The 23,067-nt window shown below is 37.6% G+C and overlaps 1 protein-coding gene across 2 annotated transcripts in view; it reads left to right on the top strand.

Moving 5' to 3' along the window:
* The window catches only part of LOC104667804 (AP2-interacting clathrin-endocytosis protein), a 106,696-nt gene that overhangs the window by 68,239 nt on the left and 15,390 nt on the right, over positions 1-23,067 (top strand). For both annotated transcript variants that reach the window (XM_010370374.2, XM_030936946.1), the window contains 5 exons: positions 226-314; positions 729-831; positions 20,742-20,924; positions 21,536-21,673; positions 22,540-22,669. In XM_010370374.2, coding sequence (XP_010368676.2) covers positions 226-314; positions 729-831; positions 20,742-20,924; positions 21,536-21,673; positions 22,540-22,669 — 643 coding nt within the window. The remainder of the gene's footprint in view (positions 1-225; positions 315-728; positions 832-20,741; positions 20,925-21,535; positions 21,674-22,539; positions 22,670-23,067) is intronic.

Genomic DNA, 23,067 nt, shown 5'->3' on the forward strand with positions numbered 1-23,067 from the left:
AAAAAAATAAAGACTCTGACTAGAGCTTATTTGTAGCCTCAGTACCAGCAGAAGTTAATTTCAGATAAAGGTTTAAATATAGAAAATAAATTTTGAATTTATCGGATTTTGAGTTGTATGTGTTCTGCAGTTTAGGTATATAAATTGGATTATCTTTATGAACCAAATGTTTTTAGCCTCTGTAAATTGAAAAAGAATAAATGTTGTGTTTTCCATCAATTTTAGCCTGTTCCCAGAACACTGACGTCTGTACTAGAATGCCTGATTATTGCTCATTCGGTTGGAGTGGAAAGTCTTTTTGCTGACTGCATGAAGTAAGTTATGTTAAGTAGTGCTGATACTATTAATTTAGGGATTTTGTTTTTCTATTCTTCTAATTTTGTGGGAAACTTTAGCGTTGGCCTGTTTTCTTGGACACAATGTAAGTAAGTAGCTTAGTGCTGTACTAGTTTCACCACTAAGTAGAGTAATAATTTAGATATTACTGAAGATATTTAGGATCATTTTATCTTAGCTGAGCCATGGTTAATTATGTTAAAATCTCTGCACATGGGTTTAAAATACTTGTTTACAGGAAAGAGAATATAAAGTCCATTTTAGAGTTCATAAAATCGATAGTATTAGTCAGGTCATATATATGTACAGTTATGTAATTGAAACCAAAATATTGACTATTATAATGAAAAACATTTTAATTTCTTTAACTTGGTATTCTTTGATTTTAACAGGTGGATTGTAAAGCATTTTGCAAGGTTTTGGTCTGAGAGAAGCTTTGCAAATATACCTCCTGAGATTCAGAAAAGTTGTCTTAATATGTTGATTCAGTCCTTAGTAAGTATAACCTGAATACTCTTTTGTGTGTGTGCCATTAAAAAGTTTATTCAATTTTGTATAGTACTTTCAGTGATTGAAATATAAATGTAAAATATTATAAAGGAAGAGGCGTGAACCAATTCAGATAACCTAATCCTAAGATTCAGTTCCTTTGAAACCACTCTCCATACCCAGCTCATCTGTCAGAGTTCAAACTGAGAAGCAGAACCACCAGGATGTGTATATTGATTCATGAACAAAGCAGACATGGTGCCACAGAGAAAGGTTTATGCATTGGTTCAGCAATATCGACCCACTCACCCAGGTGGATCTGGGTACAACAGTGAACCTCTCAGTGGTACCATTCTTCAAGGGAATCAGCCATCTACCTGGTGGCAGGTTGATTACATTGGATCAGTTCCATCCTGTAAAAGGCAGTGCTTTGTTCTCACTGGAAAAAACATTTGCTCTGGATAGTGATTTGCCTCCCTTGCTCATAATGTTTCTGCTGAAACCACTATCCATGAACTTACAGAATGCCTTATCCATTACCATGATATTCCACAAGCATCACTTCTGAATAAGGAACTCACCAGCTAATGAAGTATGAAAATTGGGCCTTGCTCATGGAATTCACTGGTCTTAGAAAGATCCCAGTCATCCTGAAGCAGCTGGGTTGATAGTAGGTAGGAAAGGCCTTTGAAGACTCAGTTACAGTGCCAGCTAGGTGGCAATGCCCTGTGGGGCTGGGGCAGTATCCTCCAGGATGCAATACATGCTCTAAATCAGATTTTGATTTATGCTGCTATTTCTCCTCTAGCCAGGATTCACGGGCCTAAAAACCACAGTTTGGAAATAAGTGTGGCACCACACACAATTACTCCTAGTGATTCAGTAGCAAAATTTTTGCTTCCTTTCCTCCCAACTTTAGGCTCTGCTGATTTATAAGTCTTAATCCCCAAAAGAAGAATGCTTCCATGTGGGGACACAAATAATGATTCTGTTGAACTGGAAGTTGAGACTGCCCTCCTATAGCCACTGTAAACCCACAGGCAAAGAAGGGGAATTATTGATAGATTGAGCCTATCAAGAGGAAATTGAGTTGCTACTATACAGTCTGGGTAATGTAGAGTACGTCTGGAATGCAGTACTCCCAGGTTCTGTGAGTAAAATCAATAGAAAGCTGTAAGAACCCAAGTTAGGCAGTGCTGATGATGGCCCTGATTTTTCGGGAATAAAGTTTGGGCCACCCTTCCAGATAAGAAACTATGAACAGTGAAGTACTTGCTGAGGGCAAAGGGAATATGGAGTGGTTAGTAGAAAAAGGTATGTAAAAATAACAGCTACAGCTACGTGAGGAATTATAGAAGTGAACACTACAATACTGATACAAATGTTCATATTCCTTCTTAATATATATTTGTCTATATATTAATCAAATATTTTTGTTTTTCTCCTACTGTCTCATTCCGCATCATCTAATATAAGACATGTTAATAATAGTTAACTTTGTGGCCGGGCGCGGTGGCTCAAGTCTGTAATCCCAGCACTTTGGGAGGCCGAGACGGGCGGATTATGAGGTCAGGCAATCGAGACCATCCTGGTTAACACGATGAAACCCCGTCTCTACTAAGAAAAAATACAAAAAAAAAAAACTAGCCGGACGAGGTGGCGGGCGCCTGTAGTCCCAGCTACTCGGGAGGCTGAGGCAGGAGAATGGTGTGAACCCGGGAGGCGGAGCTTGCAGTGAGCTGAGATCCGGCCACTGCACTCCAGCCTGGGCAACACAGTGAGACTCCGGCTCAAAAAAAAAAAAAAAAGTTAACTTTGTATCTACATATTTAAGTTACAAGATATCAAAGAAAACTGTGAATCAGATTGAAGAAGAATGAACGTCCCCTGAAAACAAAAAAAAGGAACTCGTATCCTGTCTTTTAGAAGGAAGGGGTTAGCATGCTTGTTGTGTGGAGGGATAGTTGTATCATGTTAGGTGAAAGCATGACTGTTACTTTCTCCATTTGAGAACTAAGTATGGTTTTAAGATATGTGTATGGTTTTAAGAGATGCCAGGTTGACAAGATGTTGACTCTGTAACATGTTAGTTTCACTAGAGTCAACTATACTTCACAGAATTTCCTTCTTGTATGTTTCTAATTAGAGTGGCCAAAAGAGACAATTTTGTGTGAAATTTGGAGGACAGGAGTGAAACAGCAGCTGTTTTTGGCTTTTACACTAGGAAGGTTGGAACACTACTGCAGTGTTCATTTACGCTAGGAAAGTTATTTACTGGCTCACTGCAGCCAGGTCTGTAACTGTTCTTCCTTGCCCTGTGTCCTCCTTCAGCTTCTCTTGCCCCGTGCCAGGTGTATGTCTAACTCTATAATGAAAGGCACCAGCATCTCCTGCAGGATACCCATTGCATCCAGGTTGGAGGCAGTAAGACTGATGTGAGTCCATCCTTGTCAATTCTAGCTGATGCTCTTGGTGTCAGTTTGTTCTCACTCTCCCCAACATTACATCTTTCCTCTTCTCAACTGCCTGCCCTGTGGAATTCAAACTGCACCATCAGATACAAAGGCTGTTTAAGCAGCTCCTACAATTGTGTAAGGTCAACTCCCTGTGACAAATGTCTTTATTCAGTAAGTCTGCACTTGATGTCATTGATGGGTCCTTGGAATCTAATTTAACTTTAAGCAAAACAATGTATAGCAAAACTAATTTTACTGTATATAGACTAATGGATATGAACAAGAGTTAAGTTCCTATGGCATATTTCTGGTCACAAAAAGATCATGAGCCTTCTAGTAAAGACCCAAGACACTTCTTATATTGAACATTGAAGTAAATGTGAGCTATACATACATTTCAGAAATATTAATAAAAACAAAGTAATTATTTACCCAGTTTTTGGTGAAACCATGAGTGGCAGTAGTAGCAATGGTGGGTTAAATCAAGGAATAAATGTTTGCAAAGCAAAAATTGTAAAGAACACCTCCTACTATATGCAGTTCCAAAGTAGTCACAAATATGGCAGGCTCACTGAGTGTTTTTATCCTGCATCGCTTATTGTCATATATTTGTATGATCACCATATACTTTATGAATTCTTACTTTACAATAATTTGTGTTCATTCATTTTCCAACATGCTTTTTCTGGTTTCAGTTGTGGGTGGCTGGAACCTGTCCTTGCAGCTATAAAGGCCCAAGGTTGGAACCAAACCTGGGCAGGATGCCATTCCAGCGCAGGGTGCACTCACAGCACAGCACACTCACTTATACTGGGACGTTGTAGAGATGCCAGTTCAGGGCAGAACACTCACTTATACTGGGACATTGTTGAGATGCCAGTTCAGCTAATGTACACGTCTTTGGGATGTGGGAGGAAACTGGAGTGTCCAGAGAACACCCGTGCAGACATGGTTAAAACATGAAAACTCTACACAGACAATGGCCTGGCCAGGAATCCTTTTTTCCCTCATCGACATTATAATGAAACAACAGTAAACAAAATGACATTATTCACGGACCTCTTATGTATATCTAAATACCTGCTAGTGGTCCCATGAACCCTGAAGGATAACATCAGACTGGGTTACATAGAAGATTACGTCAAAATCTAACTGACAGAACAAGTGTAGGATATCAGCTGTTGAGATACCACTCCAAAAAGTAGATGTAAGGCTGGGCGCAGTGGCTCATGCCTGTAATCCCAGCACTTTAGGAGGACAAGGCAGGTGGATCACCTGAGGTCAGGAGTTTGAGACCACCCTGGCCAACATGGTGAAACCCAGTCTCTACTAAAAATACAAAACATTAGCTGGGCATGGTGGTACATGCCTGTAATCCCACCTACTCGGGAGGCTGAGGCAGGAGAATCACTTGAATCCAGGAGGCAGAGGTTGCAGTAAGCTGGGATCATGCCATTGCACTCCAGCCTAGGCAACAAGAGCGAAACTGTCTCTCAAAAAAAAAAAAAAAAGTAAATGTAAGTCTGTGTTTTAGCTAATGAAGGACTGTGTTGTATTGTTGCTTACTGTTTTACATTAGTTTGTTGGTCAGTGAATAGTTAACAAATTATTGGCCCAGCCATAGTTCAGTTCAATAGAAGAGGCAGGTTCATTTACTAATGTAGTGGTAGTACTGGTATTTTTTTTAATGATTTTTTTTTGGATAGTTTTTGGAGTACATGCAGTTTTTGGTTACATAGGTGAGTTCTTTAGAGGTGAAGTCTGAGATTTTAGTGTACCTGTCACCTGAACAATGTACATTGTACCCAATATATAATCTATGCCTCACACCTTTTCCAACCTTCTCCCCTCCCTAAATCCCCAAAGTTCATTTTTTCACTGTGTATGTTTTTGCATTCTCATGGCTTAGCTCCCACTTATAAGTGAATGAAATATATACAGCATTTGGTTTTCCATTTGTGAATTATTTAGAATAATGGCCTCCAGCTCCATCCAATATCTTGCTGCAAAAGACATTATTTCATTCCTTTTTATGATTCAGTAGTATTACATGTAGTACATATGTACCACATTTTCTTTATCTGCTTAGTCCCAATATTTAGTGGATTTTTTTAGACTTATAGAGCTCCACAAAATACTTTTTTTGTGTAAAATTTAGCATTAGGCAGGTACTGTTGTCTCTACTTCACATATGAGAATAGAGAATCAAAGAGTTAAGTGCCTTGTTCAAGTTCCCAAGACAATAAAAGACAAAACCTAGTCTTAAAACCAATTGCTACCATTCTAAATACAATACGATAAGTGTTCCATGTGAGCAAAGATTTTTTTTTTTTTTTTAATGTGTGGGACTTGACTTCAAGAAACTCACAAATTTGTGGAAAAATAGACATTTAAACAACTAAGAAAAATACAGGTTAGACTGATGAGTACAAGCATTAAGTTATATGTCAAATCTTTACCATTGTAGCCTCAGCCTTAGAACAGTGCCTAGCACATGTTAGCACTCAGTATATATTGTCAAATAGGTAAGCAAGTGAATTGTATAACTTAGAATTCAGGTGTATACATAGGATCACACAGGTTAAATCTGACTGAAATAATGAGAGAATTAATTTGAAATGAACCTGGTTAGAGGACAATTTTAAAATAAGTAGGTTAGGGCATTCCTGAAAGACTAAAAATGTGACCAGGGATGTGGAGTCTAGGTAGTGTCAGTATTCTGCTGTAACTAGAATGAGAGAAGATGAGTCTAGGGACAGGCTAAAGATAGATTGGGAGGGATTTTAGCTGAGTATCTTTTTAACGAGTTTAATTTTTTTTTTTAAACAATTGGTAGGTATATGATTTTAATTGAAGAATAAGCCCATCAAACTATGCCTCTCCCAATGCTATACTCTTTTAATTTTATGGCTCTAATTAGGTCCTTGTAAGCTTTGTGGTGAATACTTGACTTTTTCTTTCAAGACAGATGAAAAACATCAGAACAGCCAAACATCCAGTTTCATCAATAGCCTCTGGCATCATGGTGATTATTCTCAAAATTTGTCTTTCTTTGTGGATAATCAGGTTTTAAGAAATACTAATTTAACATATTTGTCATATTCTATTATATAAGTAAAATATGTTTAGCTTTATTGATGGAAAATAGAGTATTTTAATTTTCTCAAAATTCGAAGTATGTTACCCAGAAAAAGCAAGCAGTCTTTTTTTTTAGCAATAACCCCAGATTGACCTTTTAGAAAATCTTATAATATGTACATGCAATATTAAGTGTTATTTTTAAACATAGTTCCAAATTGTTATGTTTTTACACATTTGATACTAACTTAAAAAATGAATTGCACTTTAAAAAATTTCTTGTGTGGGCCGGGCGCGGTGGCTCAAGCCTGTAATCCCAGCACTTTGGGAGGCCGAGGCGGGTGGATCACGAGGTCAGGAGATCGAGACCCTCCTGGCTAACACGGAGAAACCCCGTCTCTACTAAAAAAAATACAAAAAACTAGCCGGGCGCGGTGGCGGGCGCCTGTAGTCCCAGCTATTCGGAGGCTGAGGCGGGAGAATGGCGGGAACCCGGGAGGCGGAGCTTGCAGTGAGCCGAGATCGCGCCACTGCACTCCAGCCTGGGCGACACAGCGAGACTCCGTCTCAAAAAAAAAAAAAAAAAAAAAAAAAAAAAAAAAAAAAAAAAAAATTTCTTGTGTGTTTGCAGATCTCAGAAAGCATTACTTCTGACCAATTCTTATTAATGTGACTTTTACCTGTGGGAAGTAATTTATATATGAATTATATCTGGCAATTCTAGTTCATTAATATTACTTTCTATATATTTTCTTATTCATCCTTATTTTATTTTGGAAAGAATACTTAACATGGTATCTATGCTCTTAACAAATTTTTAAGCGTACAGTACAGCATTGTCAATTATAGGCACACAGTTGAACATCAGATCTCTCATCTTTCGTAACTGAAACTTAATGCCCAATGATAGCAACTCCCTATTTTCCCATTCCCCAGCTCCTGGCGATCACCATTCTGTTCTCTGATTCTATGAGTTTGACTTGTAATGGAATCATACAGTATTTGCCTTTTCTGTGACTGGCCTATTTCACTTAGGATAATGTCTTCAACATTCATCCATGTGGTCACATATTACAGAATTTCCTTCTTTTTAAATAATGAGTAATATTCTGCTATATGTATACACCACATTTTCTTTATCCATTCATCCACTGGTGGACATTTAGGTTGCTTTCACATGTTGACTATTGTAAGTAGTGCTGCAGTGAACATGGTAGTGCTAATATTTCTTTGGAATCCTGATTTCAGTTCTTTTGAATGAATGCTGATGTGTTTTGAATGTTTGTCCTCTCCAAGTCTCATGTTGAAATGTAATCTCCAGTGTTGGAGGTGGGGCTTGGGAGGGATTTGAGTCATGGGGGCGGATCCCTTATGAATGGTTTGGTGCCATCCCCATGGTGATGAGTGAGTTCTCACTCTGGTAGTTCAGGTGAGACCTGGTTGTTTAAAAAGGAGCCTGGTATCTCCCCACTCTGTCTCTTGCTCCCTCTCTCACCATGTGATGTGCCTGCTCCCCCATTACCTTACAACATGATTGTAAGCTTCCTGAGGCCCTCACCAGAAGCTGAACAGAAGTGGATGCCATGCTTGTACAACCTGCAGGACCATGAGCTAATAAACCTCTTTTCCTTATAAATTGCTCAGTCTGCAGTATTCCTTTCATAGCGATGCAAACAGGCCAACACAAATACCCAGAAGTAGGATTTTTGGATCATACAGTAGTTCTATTTTTAAGTTTTTGAGGAACCTCCATACTGTTCAACATAGCAGCTGCACCATTTTGCATTCCTGCCAGTGGTGTACAAGTGCTCCCTATTCTCCACATCCTCACCAAGACTTGTTATCTTTTATTTTTTTGATACTAGCCATCTAAACAGATGTGCGGTGACATCCCCTTGCGGTTTTAATTTGCGTTTTCCTGATGATTAATGACACAGTACGTCTTTTCATATACCTGTTGGCCATTTGTATGTCATCTTTGGAGAAATGTGTATTCAAGTCTTCAGCCAATTTTTAATTGTGTTACCAGATTTTTGCTATTAAATTGTAGGAGTTCTTATATATTTTGGAATTAGCCCCTTATGACATGTATGGTTTGCAGTATTTTTCCCCATTCTGTAGATTTTTTCAATGTCTTGTTTTCTTTGCTGTATGGAGACTTTTTAATTTGATATAGTTTCACCAGTTTATGTTTGCTTTCGTTGCTTGTCCTTTTGGTATCATATCTGTGAAATCATTACCAAGACCAATGTCATGAAGCTTTCCCCTGTGTTTTCTTCTAGGAGTTTGAGTTTCAGGTCTTAAGTTAGAAGTCTTAAATCCATTTTGAGTTGATTTTTGTGTATGTTGTACAATAAGGATCAAATTGTATTCTTTTGCTTATGGATATCCAGTTTTCCCAGCACCATTTGTTGAAGAGACTTTCTTGACCCATTGTGTATTCTTGGCACCTTTACTAAAGAGAAGTTGTATGTATGCGGATGTATTTCTGGGCTCTCTGTTCTGTTCCATTGATCTCTATGTCTGTCTTTAGGCCAGTATCACACTGTTTTAGTTACTACAGCTTTGTTATATATTTTGAAATCAGAAACTCAAAGTCACTCCAACTTTTTCCTTCTTTCTTAAGATTAATTTGGCTATTCGGGGTGTTTTGTGGTTCCATATGAATTTCAGATTTGTGTTTTCTATTTCTATAAAAAAAGCAATCAAGATTTTGATAGAGATTGCATTGTATTCATAGATCACTTTGTGTAGTATGGACTTTTTAGCAACATTAAGTCTTCCAATCCATGAGTACTAGATGTCTTTCTGTTTGTCTTCTTTAATTTCTTTTTAACATTTCTATCTGTCTATCTGTTTATTTATGAGACAGGGTCTTGCTCTGTTGCCCAGGCTGGAATGCAGTGGCATGATCATAGCTCACTGCAACTTTGAACTCCTGGTCTCAAGTGATCCTCCTGCCCCAGCCTCCCAAGTAGCTGGGATTACAGGCACAAGCCACTGTGCCCAGCTGTGCCTTCTTTAATTTCTTTCATCAATGTTTTGTAGTTTTTAGCATACAAGGCTTTCACCTTCTTAGATAAGTTTATCCTTAAGTATTTCACTCTTTGGTGCTATTGCAAATGGGATTGTTTTTCTAATTTCCTTTTCAATCGTTAAAATTGTTAGTTGAAATGCAACTGATTATTGTATGTTCATTTTTTATCTTTTATCTTTACTGAATTTGTTTTAACAGTTTTTTGGTGGAGTGTTTAGAGTTTCTGTATATAAGATTATGTTATCTGCAGGCAGGGACAATTTTACTTCTTCCTTTACAGTTTGAATGCCATATTATTTCTTCTTCATACCTGATTGTTCTGGTTAGGACTTCCAGTACTATGTTATGGAGAGAATAGAAGTGGAGACAATGAGCATCCTTGCCTTGCGCCAGATATTAACTTAAAGGAAAAGTCTTCTGGGTGAACCTTGGGTATGATGCTAGTGGTGGGCTTGTGGCCTCTATTATGTGGAGGTAATTTACTTCTATTCCTAACTTGTTGAGAGTTTTCAATCATGAAAAGCAAATTGAATCTTGTCAAATACTGTTTCTGCATTTACCTCAGTCAGTTACCTCAGTCATTTACCAAAGTCATTTGACTTTTATCCATTCTGTTAATGATGTGGGTTGCATTAATTGATTTACATATGTTGAATCATCCTTGTATCATAGAAATAAACACCACTAGTTCATGGTGAATTATCTTTTTAAAGTACTGTTGAATTCAGTTTGCCAGTGCTTTGTTGAGGATTTTAACATCTATGTTCATCAGGGATATTGGCATATAATTTTTCTTTTCTTATAGTATTCTTATGTGGCTTTGGTGTCAGAGTAATGCTGGCCTTGTAAAATGAGGGAAATATTCGCTCCTCTTCAGTTTTTTGGAAGGGTGTGAGAAGGATTGGTATTAGGTCTTTCCTTTAACTAGCAGAATTCAGTAATGAAGCCATCAGTAGAATCAGCAATGAAGCCATCAGTTCCTGGACTTTTCTTTGATGGGAGACTTTTTATTACAGCTCAATCTCCTACTCATTATGAGTCTGTTCAGATTTTCTATTTCTTCATGATTCAACCTTAATAGGTTGTATGTGTCTAGGAATTTATTCATTTCTACTAGGTTACCTTCTTTATTGGCTTATAATTGTTTATAACAGTCCCTTATGATCATTTTAATTTGTGTGGCATCTATTGTAATGCCTCCTCGTTCATTTTGGATTGTATAATATTTATTTGCATCTTCTCTGCTTTTTTTCTTAGTATAGTTAAAGGATTGTCAATTTTGTTTATCTTTTCAAAAAAGCAACTCTTAGTTTTGTTAATTTTTTAAAAATCGTTTTTCTATCCTCTATTTATTTCTGCTCTAATCTTCATTTTTTCTCTTGGTTTGCTAACTTCAGGCTTAGTTTCTTCTTTTTTTAGTTCCTTGAGGTATAACGTAAAGTTTTTGGTTTTTTTTCAGATCTTTTTGTTTTTAATGTAGGCATTTATCGCTGTAAACTTTCCTCTTAGTTCTGCTTTTGCCACATCCCATAAGTTTTGGTATTTTGCATTGTTGTTTTTGTTTGTTTCAAGATACCTTCTAATTTATCCTTTGATTTCTTCTTTGGTCCATTTGTTGTTCAAAAGCGTGTTAATTTCTGCAATTTGTGTATTTTCCAGTTTTTCTTCTGCTGTTGATTTCTACTTTTATTCCATTGTGTTCAGAAAAGATGCTTGGTATGATTTCAGTTGTCTTAATTTTGTTAAGACTTATTTTGTGGCTGAATGTGATATATTCTTGAGAATATTTTGTTTATGTTTAAGAAGACTGTATATTCTGCCCCCGTTGGTTGGAATGTTCTGTATAGCTATGTTAGGTCCATTTGGTCGATAGTGTTTTTGAAGTCCAATATTTCTTCATTGATTTTTCTGTCTGATGTATTCATTATTCTTTTGAGTTAGTTAGTTTAGAGATGGAGTCTCACTTTGTCTCCCAAACTGGAGTTCAGTGGCATGATCATAGCTTACTACAGCCTCAAACTCCTCGGCTTAAGTGATCCTTCTGCCTCAGCCTCCCAAGTAACTGGAACTACAGGCATGTGCCACCATAGCTGGCTTTTTTTTATTTTCTTGGTAGGGATAGGGTCTTGCTGTATTGCCCGGGTTGGTCTTAAAATACTGGCCACTTTCTCCAAAGTGATCCTCCCATCTCAGCCTTCTGAGTTTCTGGGATTACAGGCATGAGCCACTGTGCCCAACATGTTGTATTCACTATTGAAAAGTTGTGTATTGAAAGTTCCTACTATCTTTGTATTGCTATCTCTCTCTTCAGATCTATTAATACTTGCTTTATATATTTAGATACTGTGATGCGGGATGCATATATATTTATAATTTTTGTATCTTCCTATCTTCCTTTTATCATTTCTTTTAGCATATTCTTTTATCATTACATAATGTCTGTCTCTTGTGACAAGTTTTGACTTAAAGTCTATTTTATTTGATAAGGTATAGCCACTCTTACTCTTTTTATTACCATTTGTGTAGAATATCTTTTTTTATTCCTTCACTTCCAGCCTAAATGTGTTGTTAAATCTAAAGCGAGTCTCTTGTAGACAGTATATCATTGGATCTTGCTTTTGAATCCACTTAGCCACTCTGTCTTTTGATTGGATAGTTTAATCTATTTATATTTTAAGTAATTATTGAGAGGAAAGGATTTACTATTGCCATTTTATTATTTTCTGTTGTCCTATAGTTCTTTGGTCCCTTTTTTTTTATCTCCTGCTGTCTTCCTGTGTGCTTTATTTTCTTGATATACTAAAATTTTTTTTTCTCTTTTTTGGTATAACTTCTATATATATTTTATTTATAATTACCATGGGGCCTACATAAATATCTCATAGATATAACAGTCTATTTTAAGCTCAATCACATACACAGAAATTCTCTACTTTTACTTCTCCCCCGACACATACACTGTGTTACTGATTTCACCTATAGTACCTATTCGTTAATATACTTTTTAGTTATAGTTATTTTTAATACATTTATCTTTTAACTTATATGCAAAAATTAAAAGTGATTAATTCAGTTGTAACAAATATACCACTCTGGTGTTGAATGTCGATAATGGGAGAGGCTGTGCGTTGTGTGAGATCAGGGGGCTTATGGGAAATCTCTGTACTTTCCTCTCAGTTTTGCTGTGAACCTAACACCATGCTTAAAAAATGAAAAAAAAATTTAAGACAGGGTCTCACTCTGTCACCCAAGCTGTAGTGCAGTGGCATGATCACAGCTCACTGCAGCCTTGACCTCCTGCCTCAGCCTCCCGAGTAGCTGAAACTACAGACACGTGCCATCACACCTGGCTGATTTTTGTACTTTTTGTAGAAATGGTTTTGCCATGTTGCCCAGGCTTGCCTCAAACTCCTGGGGTCAAGCAATCTGCCTAGATCAGCCTCTGAAAGTGTTGGAATTACAGGCATGAGACACTGTGCCCAGCCAAAATCTTTTTTTTTTAAGTGATTTATTCACTACCATAAGTGATACAGTACTCATTGCTCTTTGTTTGTTTATATGTATTTTTCTTTTCTTTTCTTTTTTTCCTGGAGATGAGGTCTTGCTCTGTCACCTAGGCTGCAGTGCAGTGGCTCACTGCAGTCTAAGCTTCCTAGGCTCAACCAATCCTCTCACCCCACAGCCTCTCAAGTAGCTGGGACTGCAGGTGCATGCCACCACAACCAGCTAATTTTTTGTATTTTTTTGTAGAGACAGGGTTTTGCCATATTGCTCAGGCTGGTCTCGAACTCCTGAGCTCAAGTGATCTGCCCACCTTGGCCTCCCAAAGTGCCTGGATTACAGGCATGAGCCACCATGCCTGGCCTTATATATTTTCCTTCACCAATGAGTTTTATACTTTCTTATGCTCTCATGTTGCTTTTTAATGTACTTTTGTTTCAACTTGAATTCCTATTAGCACTCCTTATAAGGCAGATCAACTGGTGATTAATTTTCTCAGCTTTTGTCTTTTTCTTGCCCTCATTTTTGAAGGACAATTTTGCCAGGTTTAGTATTCTTGGTCGGAAGGGTTTGTTTTTAAAAAGCACTTTGAATATATCATTGCACTCCCTTATTGCCTGTAAGCTTTCTGCTGGAAAATCTGCCTTTAGTCTTAGAAACATTCCCGTGTGCATAAGTTGCTTTTTTCTTGCTGCTTTCAGAATTTGCTTTTACTTTGGCAGTTTGATTTCTGTGGATTTCTTTGGATTCATCTTATTTGGGAGTACTTTGGGCTTCCCGGATCTGAGTGTCTGTTTCCTTCTCCAGATTTGGGAAGTTTTCAGCCATTATTTCTCTCAGTAAGTTTTCTGACCCTTTTTCTCCTTTCTCCTTTGGAACTTTAGTAATGTGTGTATTGTCCCACAGTGCCTTAAACTTTCTTTACTATTTTTCATTCTTTTTGCTCTTCTATCTGAATAATAATTTCAATGACCTGTCTTTGAATTTGTTTATTCTTTCTTCTCTTTGATCTAGTCTGCTGTTGAATACCTTTAAAGAATTTTTCAATTCAGTAATTGTATTCTTCAGCTCCATGATTTCTGTTTGGCACTTTAAAAATATTGTATATCTCTTTACTGAAATTATTACTTTGTCATGCATTATTTTCCTGACCTTGGTGTGAACATCTTTATGATGATGACTTTGAATTCTCTGTGAGCTAAATCATATATCTCAATTTCATTTAGGCCAGTTTCTGGAGATTTATTTTGTTCTTTGGAACATATTTCTTTGTTCATTTTCCTTGACTCTGTTTGTATCTGCATATTAGATTAACAGCTACCTCTTCCAGTTCTCATGGACAGGAAGAAGACTCTTAATAATCAGCCCAGCCAGAGGTTCAGGGCCTCTCAAACCTTCTTGCTAGTCAAACTCACTTTCTTTCTTGTGGCTTCCAAGCATCTAGAGTATACTGGGTCCTATTAGTGCTCTGAGTCAAGTTTCTTGGGTAGCCCCCAGAAAAGTTAGGTCATTGGATATTCCTCTACATTCCTTCCTGCCCCAAGTAGAAGGTGGGATTTGGGGTTTTTCCAGCTGTTCTCTCTCTACTGAGACAAGTGAAGGGGCTCTGGCAACTAGTCGCATGCAACATCATCTGCCTTCTTTGTTCTCATTGGCCCTCGGATGGCTAAGACATGCCACGTCCCATTAGCTCTCCAAAAGAGCAAGACAGAAACCTGTTCTTTGGACAGCCCTCATAAAAGTTGGGGCTTTGGATACACATTTCAATTCTTTGTCTCCCTAGGGAGATGTTGGGAACTGGAAGCTATCGTCTACTCACTGTGTGCTGAGCAAGAGTGAAAGACTGTGCTGACTCTCAGTCAGAATCACCATCTCTGTTCTCACTAGTCCCCAGGTGGCTAGATTAGACCAGATATTATCAGTGCTCTGAGACAGGTAAGACAGAACCAGTCCTTTGGGCAGTCCCCCAGAAAGTGGGAGTATTAGACATGCAAACTAACTCTTTCCCTCCCCAGGTAGATGACTGGAAACAAGGGATTTTTTCATTCACTTGCTGTGTACTGAGCTGGGGAAGGAGATATGGTGACTACCAGCCCAAATCACCATTTGTGTTCTTTCCCAGGTAGCTAGAGTTTGCTGGGTCCCATCAGCACTCCAAGACTGCAAAACAGAAATCAGTCATGCAGGCAACCCCTGGAAAAGTTGTATGTTTCATACATGGTCTAACTCTTTGCGTCCCCAGGGAGAAGCTGGGCGCTTGTGATTTTCTTCCCAGTTGTACAGCTCTGTGCCAGGGGTAGGATTCTGGTGAGAGTGTGTCTCAAATTTCCCTATCAGCTTCAAAGTGTCTGGTTTATTGCTCATCCTCAGTGCAGGAGCCTTTCAACTAGCTTCTCAATTTCTCACAAAAATAATTTGTTAATTGTTGAATCAGTGTGTTCATGGGGGAAGGAGGATTTAGGGCTTCCTATTCTGCCATCTTGCTGATGTCACTTCTCAGACAGTCTTCTTAAGCCTTCTTTAGTTCTAATTCAGTTCAACCACATATGCCATGGAAGGTGCTCTGATCCATCAAATATTTCTTTGTCATCAAGGGAGATTTGAAAGTGCTACTACATTAGCGTATAACATGGAGAATTTTTAAGTATGTTTTAGTTTGAGGAACTTTAAATTTTTATCTTTCTTTGTCACCAAGTCAAAAGACAGATAACAGTTCATATGATATTTATAACACTGATTTTCCTAGTATATAGAGAGTTTCTACAAATTGATTTTTAAAATCAAAGCGAAACATAGGATAGAATTAGATAGTTCACTAAGGAAATACAGATACCTCTTAATTTGATGAGCAGATCCTGAACTTCATTAGAGAAGACATGAGAACTACCATGTCAGACCATTTTCTGTCTTTCAGAATGATGAAAAGAAATTTTCACTGTGTTAGTAAGAATATATGGGATAAATATTCTGATTTATTCTTGGGAAGGTCATAAATTAGCACAACTTTTTCTGTGTTTCCTAAGCTTTTTATTTGTGACCCAGAATAAAAAGATGTTTTTTGTTTGTTTGTTTTGTTGTTTTCAGTGTAACCCAATACACTAACACATATAGGACAGAAACACAAGTTTCACAAAAGATCTCTTAGCCTTATTTCATATGATGTACTGGTGTTTTCTATGTTTCTCCTTTCTTTCTCTGTCTTTCTCACCCACCCACCCCCTTCTTTCTTTTGTTTTCTAGTGCTGATTGTGAACCACTAAATACATTTCTCTAGGTTGCAATGGAGGAATCTACCACTTGAAAAACAGTGCTCCATTGATTGTATATTGGCAGTGTTTTGGATACCCCTGGTGTCCCACCTTATAGCCTCTTGGCCCATGTTTGTACTCACACTATTGCTGCAGCATCTAGCTGCCCGTGGATGTGATTCTGACAGCACTTTCCCTCAGCCACATCACATACACATCTTTCTCACCTTCTGTCCTGAGGCTTCACTGCTACTCTACATGAGATATCTGCAGCTCAGCAATTCTGAACCTGTGTAAACCTGGAGGTGAAAGAGAGTTAACATCCCTGAGGGAAACCCTTGACCAGTGGGAGATGAGAGCCAGTGGTTAATGTTTCCTTGTTCTGTCTGTTGGATGGATAATTCAAAGTGTGTCCTTCATAGCTCTTCAGAGGGTCCCCAACAAGATTGAGTCCCAGTTGCCTACAATAGTGAATTCTGTATTAGTGCTTTTCGAACTTTAATGTATCTGCAAAACACTTGGGGATCTTGTTTAAATGCAGATTCTAATTCAGTAAGTCAAGGGAGGATACAGAGATTGTGTATTTCTAACAGGCTCTGGCTAGCTGACGCCACTTTGAGTAGTAGAGAGCTAGAAAATACACCCATGACTTGGCTTTCCTTCCTTTCTTCCCTGTTGCACTCTTCCAGCACCTCAGGTCCCCCAGGATCACTTCACAAATAAACTGTCTGCATATAAGCCTGTTTCTCAGGCTCAATTTTTAGGCAGAATCCAGGTTAAGAAAAGTAGTATTGACCCAGCAATTCTATTTCTAAAAATGTATCTTGTAGATATTTTCACATATATGTGAAATAATGTTATATACAAGGTAAGTCATTACGACATAATAGCAACACTGAAAACAATGTAAATATCTTTAAGCAGAGGACTGGTTAAATGACTTGTGATATATCTATATTATGAACGATTACATGGCTATTAAAACAGAAAAAATATGTATACTGGTAAGAAGAATATTCAAAATGTGTGCTAAGTGTAAAAGGGAAGGTACAGAGTACTGTGCATATTAATGCCTTCATTTGGATAAATAAGCAGAAAATTACATATCTGTTTTGTTTGTATATCCATAAAATAACTGGAAAGATAAGGGAAAAAATAATATTGGTCGTAAAATGGATGGTTTGGGAACAGGAAGGAGAGGAAGATTTTTCGTAGAATGTCCTTTATACATTTTGAATTTTTTTTTTTGAGCGGTAGCAAGGTTTATTGTGAAGAGTGAAAGGAAAAAGCTTCCACAGCATGGAAGGGGACCCGAGCGGGTCGCCCTATGTTTGAAATTTTAAAACTGTGTGATTGTATTAACTGTTGAATTAAAATTTAAGTGTTTGGTCTAAAAGTATTACTTTTTTTTCTTTGAATCTCGAGGTACTCTAGCATTTAATGTTTATCATATATTCAGATGAGTATGGAATAAGATCATGTATCACCTATGTTATTTAACTATGTCCATATTGTAGTTTTTCAAGCTAAATTATGACAGTTATACTCTATATCTGTGGTTTTTAAAAAAATGCTACTGTCAGAGCACATCACATTATGTATATAGTAAGCACTTTGGAGATACCTGCCAAATTTATTTAAATACCTTACATTTGGCTTCCTTACCAGAGCAGTGCCTGCAGTAGAGCTGATTGAGCTTATTGTCTAAAACTCTTAGTAATTGCACAGTTATTCAGGAAGTCACTGGAAGAGGAAACGACAATGGTTCTAAAAATGAGACGAATTATAGCAAAGTATAACTTTTTTTTCTTTTACTCAAAGCAGTGGAAGAATATAATACGTTTTTAAAAGATTATTGGCTGGGTGCAGTGGCTCACACTTACAATCCCAGCACTTTGGGAGGCTGAGGTGGGAGGATCACTTGAAGCCAAGAGTTCAAGACCGGCCTGGACAGCATGGCAAGACTCCAGCCCTACAAACATTTTTTTAGAGCTGGGCATGGTAGCTCACACCTGTAATCCCAGCATTTTGGGAGGCTGAGGCGGGTGGATCACTTGAAGCCAGGAGTTTCAGACCAACCTGACCAACGTGGTGAAACCCCGTCTCTACTAAAAATACAAAAAATTAGCTGGGCATGGTGGTGTGCACCTGTAATCCAAGCTATTCACATGACTGAGGCACAAAAATTTCTTAAACTGGGGAGGTGGAGGTTGCAGTGAGCCGCGATCGCACCACTGCACTCCAGCCTGGGTGACACAGCAAGACCCCGTTGCAGTGAGTTGAGATCGCACCACTGCATTCCAGCCGCGGGGTCTCGCTCCGTCGCCCAGGCTGGAGTGCAGTGGTGCGATATCGGCTCACTGCAAGCTCTGCCTCCCAGGTTCATGCCATTCTTCTCCCTCAGCCTCCCAAGTAGCTGGGACTACAGGTGCCTGCCACCACACCCAGCTAATTTTTTTGTATTTTTAGTAAGGATGCCATGTTAGCCAGGATGGTCACAATCTCCTGACCTCGTGATCTGCCCGCCTCGGCCTCCCAAAGTGCTGGAATTACAGGTGTGAGCCACCGCACCTGGCCAATACTTTTTTTAAAAATAAGCATGCACCTATGGTTTCAGCTACTTGAAAGGCTGAGGCAGGAAGATCACTTGATCTCAGGAGTTTGAGGCTGCAGTGAGCCATGTTCAAGCCACTACATTCCAACCTGGGTGACAGAGCAAGACTTGTGTCAAAGAAAAAAAAAGAATTATTAGTAAATGGTTAAAATTTTTAGTTTTGAAGTTGAAAGATTAAACTTGTTATCTTAGAGATTGATTGATAGACTCTGTCTCCAATCATGTTAAAAGATCAGCAAATAAATTTTAGTGTTTACTATAACCCAGTTTTATACTAGGCCCTGAGGATACATTGGTGAGCTAAAACAGAGGTAGTTTTACACTCATTGAACATACAGCCTAGTGAGGGAGACAGACATTAATCATATAGTAATGTTCATGTTTGATTAATTACAAATGAACTAAGTGCTCTAACAAAAAGCGACACATTTTCTTATAGTGTGTATAAAAGGAATCTGATGTAGATGTATGGTATCAGGGAAGATGTAGTGCTTCTGGACCTAAAAAAAAAAAACAGAGGCTGTGTAAAGTCCACATCATGCTGTCCATGTTAGGTATTTCAGTCATTTCCAGATTTATCAATGATCTGTTGCTGTGTAACAAACCACGCCCGAACTAAGCGGCTTAAAAAGACTTCTCACAGTTCTGTGAGTTCACTGGGTGATTCTTCTGCTGGTCTTGTCTATGGCGGCTGCATTCAGCTGGGGACTGACCTGGGGGTCTGGTCCTCCTGCACCAAATGGTCTTCCTTACCAGGCTTCTTTTGGCCTGGTGGTCCCAGCATTCTCAGAAGGTAAAGACTGAAGCTGCAAGCCTTCTTGAGGCCTAGGCTCTAGAACTTGCACATCAACACTGTTGGTTAAAGCAAGTGAAAAGGCTAGTAGTCTAGATTCAAGACTGAGGAAATAGATTCCACCTCTTGGTGGATGGAATTTGTGGCCATGTTTTTCAATTACCAGCCTATCAAGTAACTAATTAATAAATAGTTATTTACTAAGTATTGCTTTAAGAACTGGAAATAAAACATGAATAAGATACAGTAATCTATAAGTTGCCTTTTTTTCCTTTTCCTTGGAGTACATGGTATTTGTGCATTGTCATTCCATTTTCCATAGAGATCAATATTTGTGAATTTTTTTCCATAGTATAATAATGAATCATGAAATGAATAAAATATAAACAGTAGAGTCTTACCTAATTAGAGAAGAGGAGGAAAATCCCTGGGAATTATAAGTAATTTTTAGCCTTTCCAAATTTGCGTAAAGAACACATATTTTGTAGTCAGAAAAGAGTGAATGCTATGCTGGTGGAGCCATGCAGTTATGAATGATATCTATAAGCACAGAAATTACCTTAGTAGTGATAATCTTAGGGAACTCAGATTTTTCTTTCTAGTTATTATCACTTTGCTGTCAGGTTTATTTTAGCTACGCTTTCTTTCTTTCTTTTTTTTTTCTTTGAGGCGGAGTCTCGCTCTGTCACCCAGGCCGGAGTGCAGTGGTCTGATCTCGGCTCACTGCAACCTCCGCCTCCCGGGTTCAAGCAACTCTCCTGCCTCAGCCTCCCGAGTAGCTGGGATTACAGCTGTGCACCACCATGCCTGGCTAATTTTTGTATTTTTAGTAGAGGTGGGGTTTCACCATGTTGGCCAGGCTGATCTTGAACTCCTGACCTCAAGTGATCCACCCTCCTCAGCCTCCCAAAGTTCTGGGATTATAGGAATGAGCCACCATGCCCCACCTGTTTTAGCTACCTTTTAAAGCTGGTTTCTTCCTAGCTCAAACTTTATCATTTTGAATAATTCTGAATGAATGAATAAATAAACATTACATGTAAAACTAATGACAAAGACATTAGCTACCTGGAATTTTGTTTTTGCAGGAAACATCCCACAACAACAAAAGTATTTGATTTGCTTAGAGAGTTACTTTATGGGCAGTAATACATCTAACTTTTTCCAATTTTTTTTTTTTTAATCTAAGAATGATAAGAATGCTGCTTTTCTTCTGATGGAAAGTGACAGGCTAATCATCAGTTTACCCAGAGTGAAGTGGACAGAAGTGGCACTGACCATGGCGTCTCAGCTTCAAGAAAAATGTATTGCATTTATTGTAGAAAACTTCTCCAAGATTATTCAGAGTGAAAATTTTGCTCTTCTCTTACAGGTACTATGTCTAAAATTGTATCCTATATTTAGTTCCATCTTTGTGTTCTGATTTCAATTATGTAAGCGCTTTTAAATGCAGGTTGCTTTTGATTAAATTAATGTGATTTAAATAAACTCCATGGCAGATGGCATGTTTACATAGGATTTAAGACAGTGATGGACAGGATTTTTGGCTCACAAGATGAGAAAGGCGAGAGGAACAGGTTTGAGTGCCCTGGCAAGGCACAGTGTAATTCTGGCCAAGTCTAGCCCTCCCTCAGCAAGCCACGTTTTAGAAACCAAAGTCATAAAGATACTGTTTTGGCCAGTAATACAATTATGGTCCATGCAGAATTCTGTGTCTTATTGGGAAGCTACTTTCTCTAAAATTATTCACGGAATAAATAACTCTATTGTTTATTTCTAGATTCTGTATTTAGGGCTATGTTGTCTTTTAAAAACTGCGTGTATATGCATATATGTGGATTTTTTAACAAAAGAAAGGGAAAAGACAAATATTTCTGGTTGACTTCATACAGCTGGTTATAATGATCTGTTAACGCCAGACTTTCACATTTCTTGTGCATTTTATATGTATTGCTCTTAAATATTAATTTCTGTGTTTTATAGTCACAAGCAATGAGTAGCACAGCTGATCTGTTGGACACAATTTTCAAAGCAATTGAAGAAAATATCACCACTGAAAATAGTTGCTCTCTTCTTATGGCTCTGGACACATTGCTGAACTCTGACAGTACAAAGGAAATGGTACTGAATGTAATGAAATTTATTAAAATAATGCAATATTTGAACTAAGATTTTTAAATGAATGTGCATTTTAAATGTTGCATGGGTCCTTGAAGCTAGGCAGTGGATACCTAGGGGTGGATTAAGATCTCTACTTTTGTATATGTTTGAAATTTTTTATAATACTAAATTTTAAAAATTCCATTTGTCTCCAAATGGAGTTTTTATAAAAGTTTAGAAATTGGCACTTTGGCTGGGTAATTTTAAATGTAGTGTGACACTTAGCAATATTATTTGGCACAGCATAACTCTAGTATTTCTCCCTGGTCCTACAGTAAATTTTCTAGATATAAAATGTATATTTTAGAGTTTTTAATCATCAGTGTCTTTTATTTTTATAATCTTAATTTTTCTTTTCAAAAAATCATATTTTAAAATTAGGCGGTGAAGCAAAATTAAAATATTTATTTTTAAGTACAATTAATCAGTGGCCATTAATTAGGTTATTACAAATTATTGGCATTCTGTATTTGTTCAACAAAAATGGTTTTAAAAATATATCATATTTATTACTATTCCATAGAGCATTTGACCTTGTAATGTCATAGTTGATATGAAAAGGCTGCAGAAGGTGTTCATATCAAGGGCATTGGTGTTGTAAAATAACGTTTGGTTGAAAAGATGAGATTTTTTAGCTTTGTGTTCATTTATAAAATTTTGTTATTAATGAGTAAGCCTTCATAAATAACATGTACCCAACGATCTTAAAAATCTAAATGATGACATCATTGATCTAGCTTAGGAGTAAGTAGATTCTGAAAGGAATAATGACTGGTTGCTATGACAATGTGGCTCTCACCAGCTGCTGATTTGTTGCCTGAACACAGGGTTTTACGTGCAAGATCCAGGCTCTGCGTGATAAGCTGTGGATCTTCCTGGTTCAGTCTTTCTATGCTGTTCGTCACACAGAAAGCTGGAAGCTGATGAGCACAGATGATCAACAGAAAATCCAAGCAGGTATGTTAGCCTTGAAATATTTCAATTCTTATGTAATGATCGTTGTGACAGCAGATATTTTGAGGGCATTCTGGTAAGTGGAAAGGTTAACATTTGTGTGCTTCTGTTGGATAATAGGATGCTAACTGAAATGTGCTCATATGTTTAGGCAGTTTTAATAAATCATGCTTTTTAGCTGTTCTTAGAAAATGAAACTAATTTCCTTTATATATATATATATATATATATATAAATTTTTAATCTTACTATACATTAGCAACAATGTTCTAGGCAAATTTGCTTGCAGGCATTCTTGTGAAGAGATTAAAAGTGTAAGAAAATGTAGCCCACATAGAACAGAGTATCAACATACTTTTTCCTCCTTTTTAAATATGTTTTGTTATAAAGCTTTTCTATCT

This window comes from Rhinopithecus roxellana, chromosome 8 (genome assembly GCF_007565055.1).
Source record: "Rhinopithecus roxellana isolate Shanxi Qingling chromosome 8, ASM756505v1, whole genome shotgun sequence".
Classification (NCBI taxonomy): Eukaryota; Metazoa; Chordata; class Mammalia; order Primates; family Cercopithecidae; genus Rhinopithecus; species Rhinopithecus roxellana.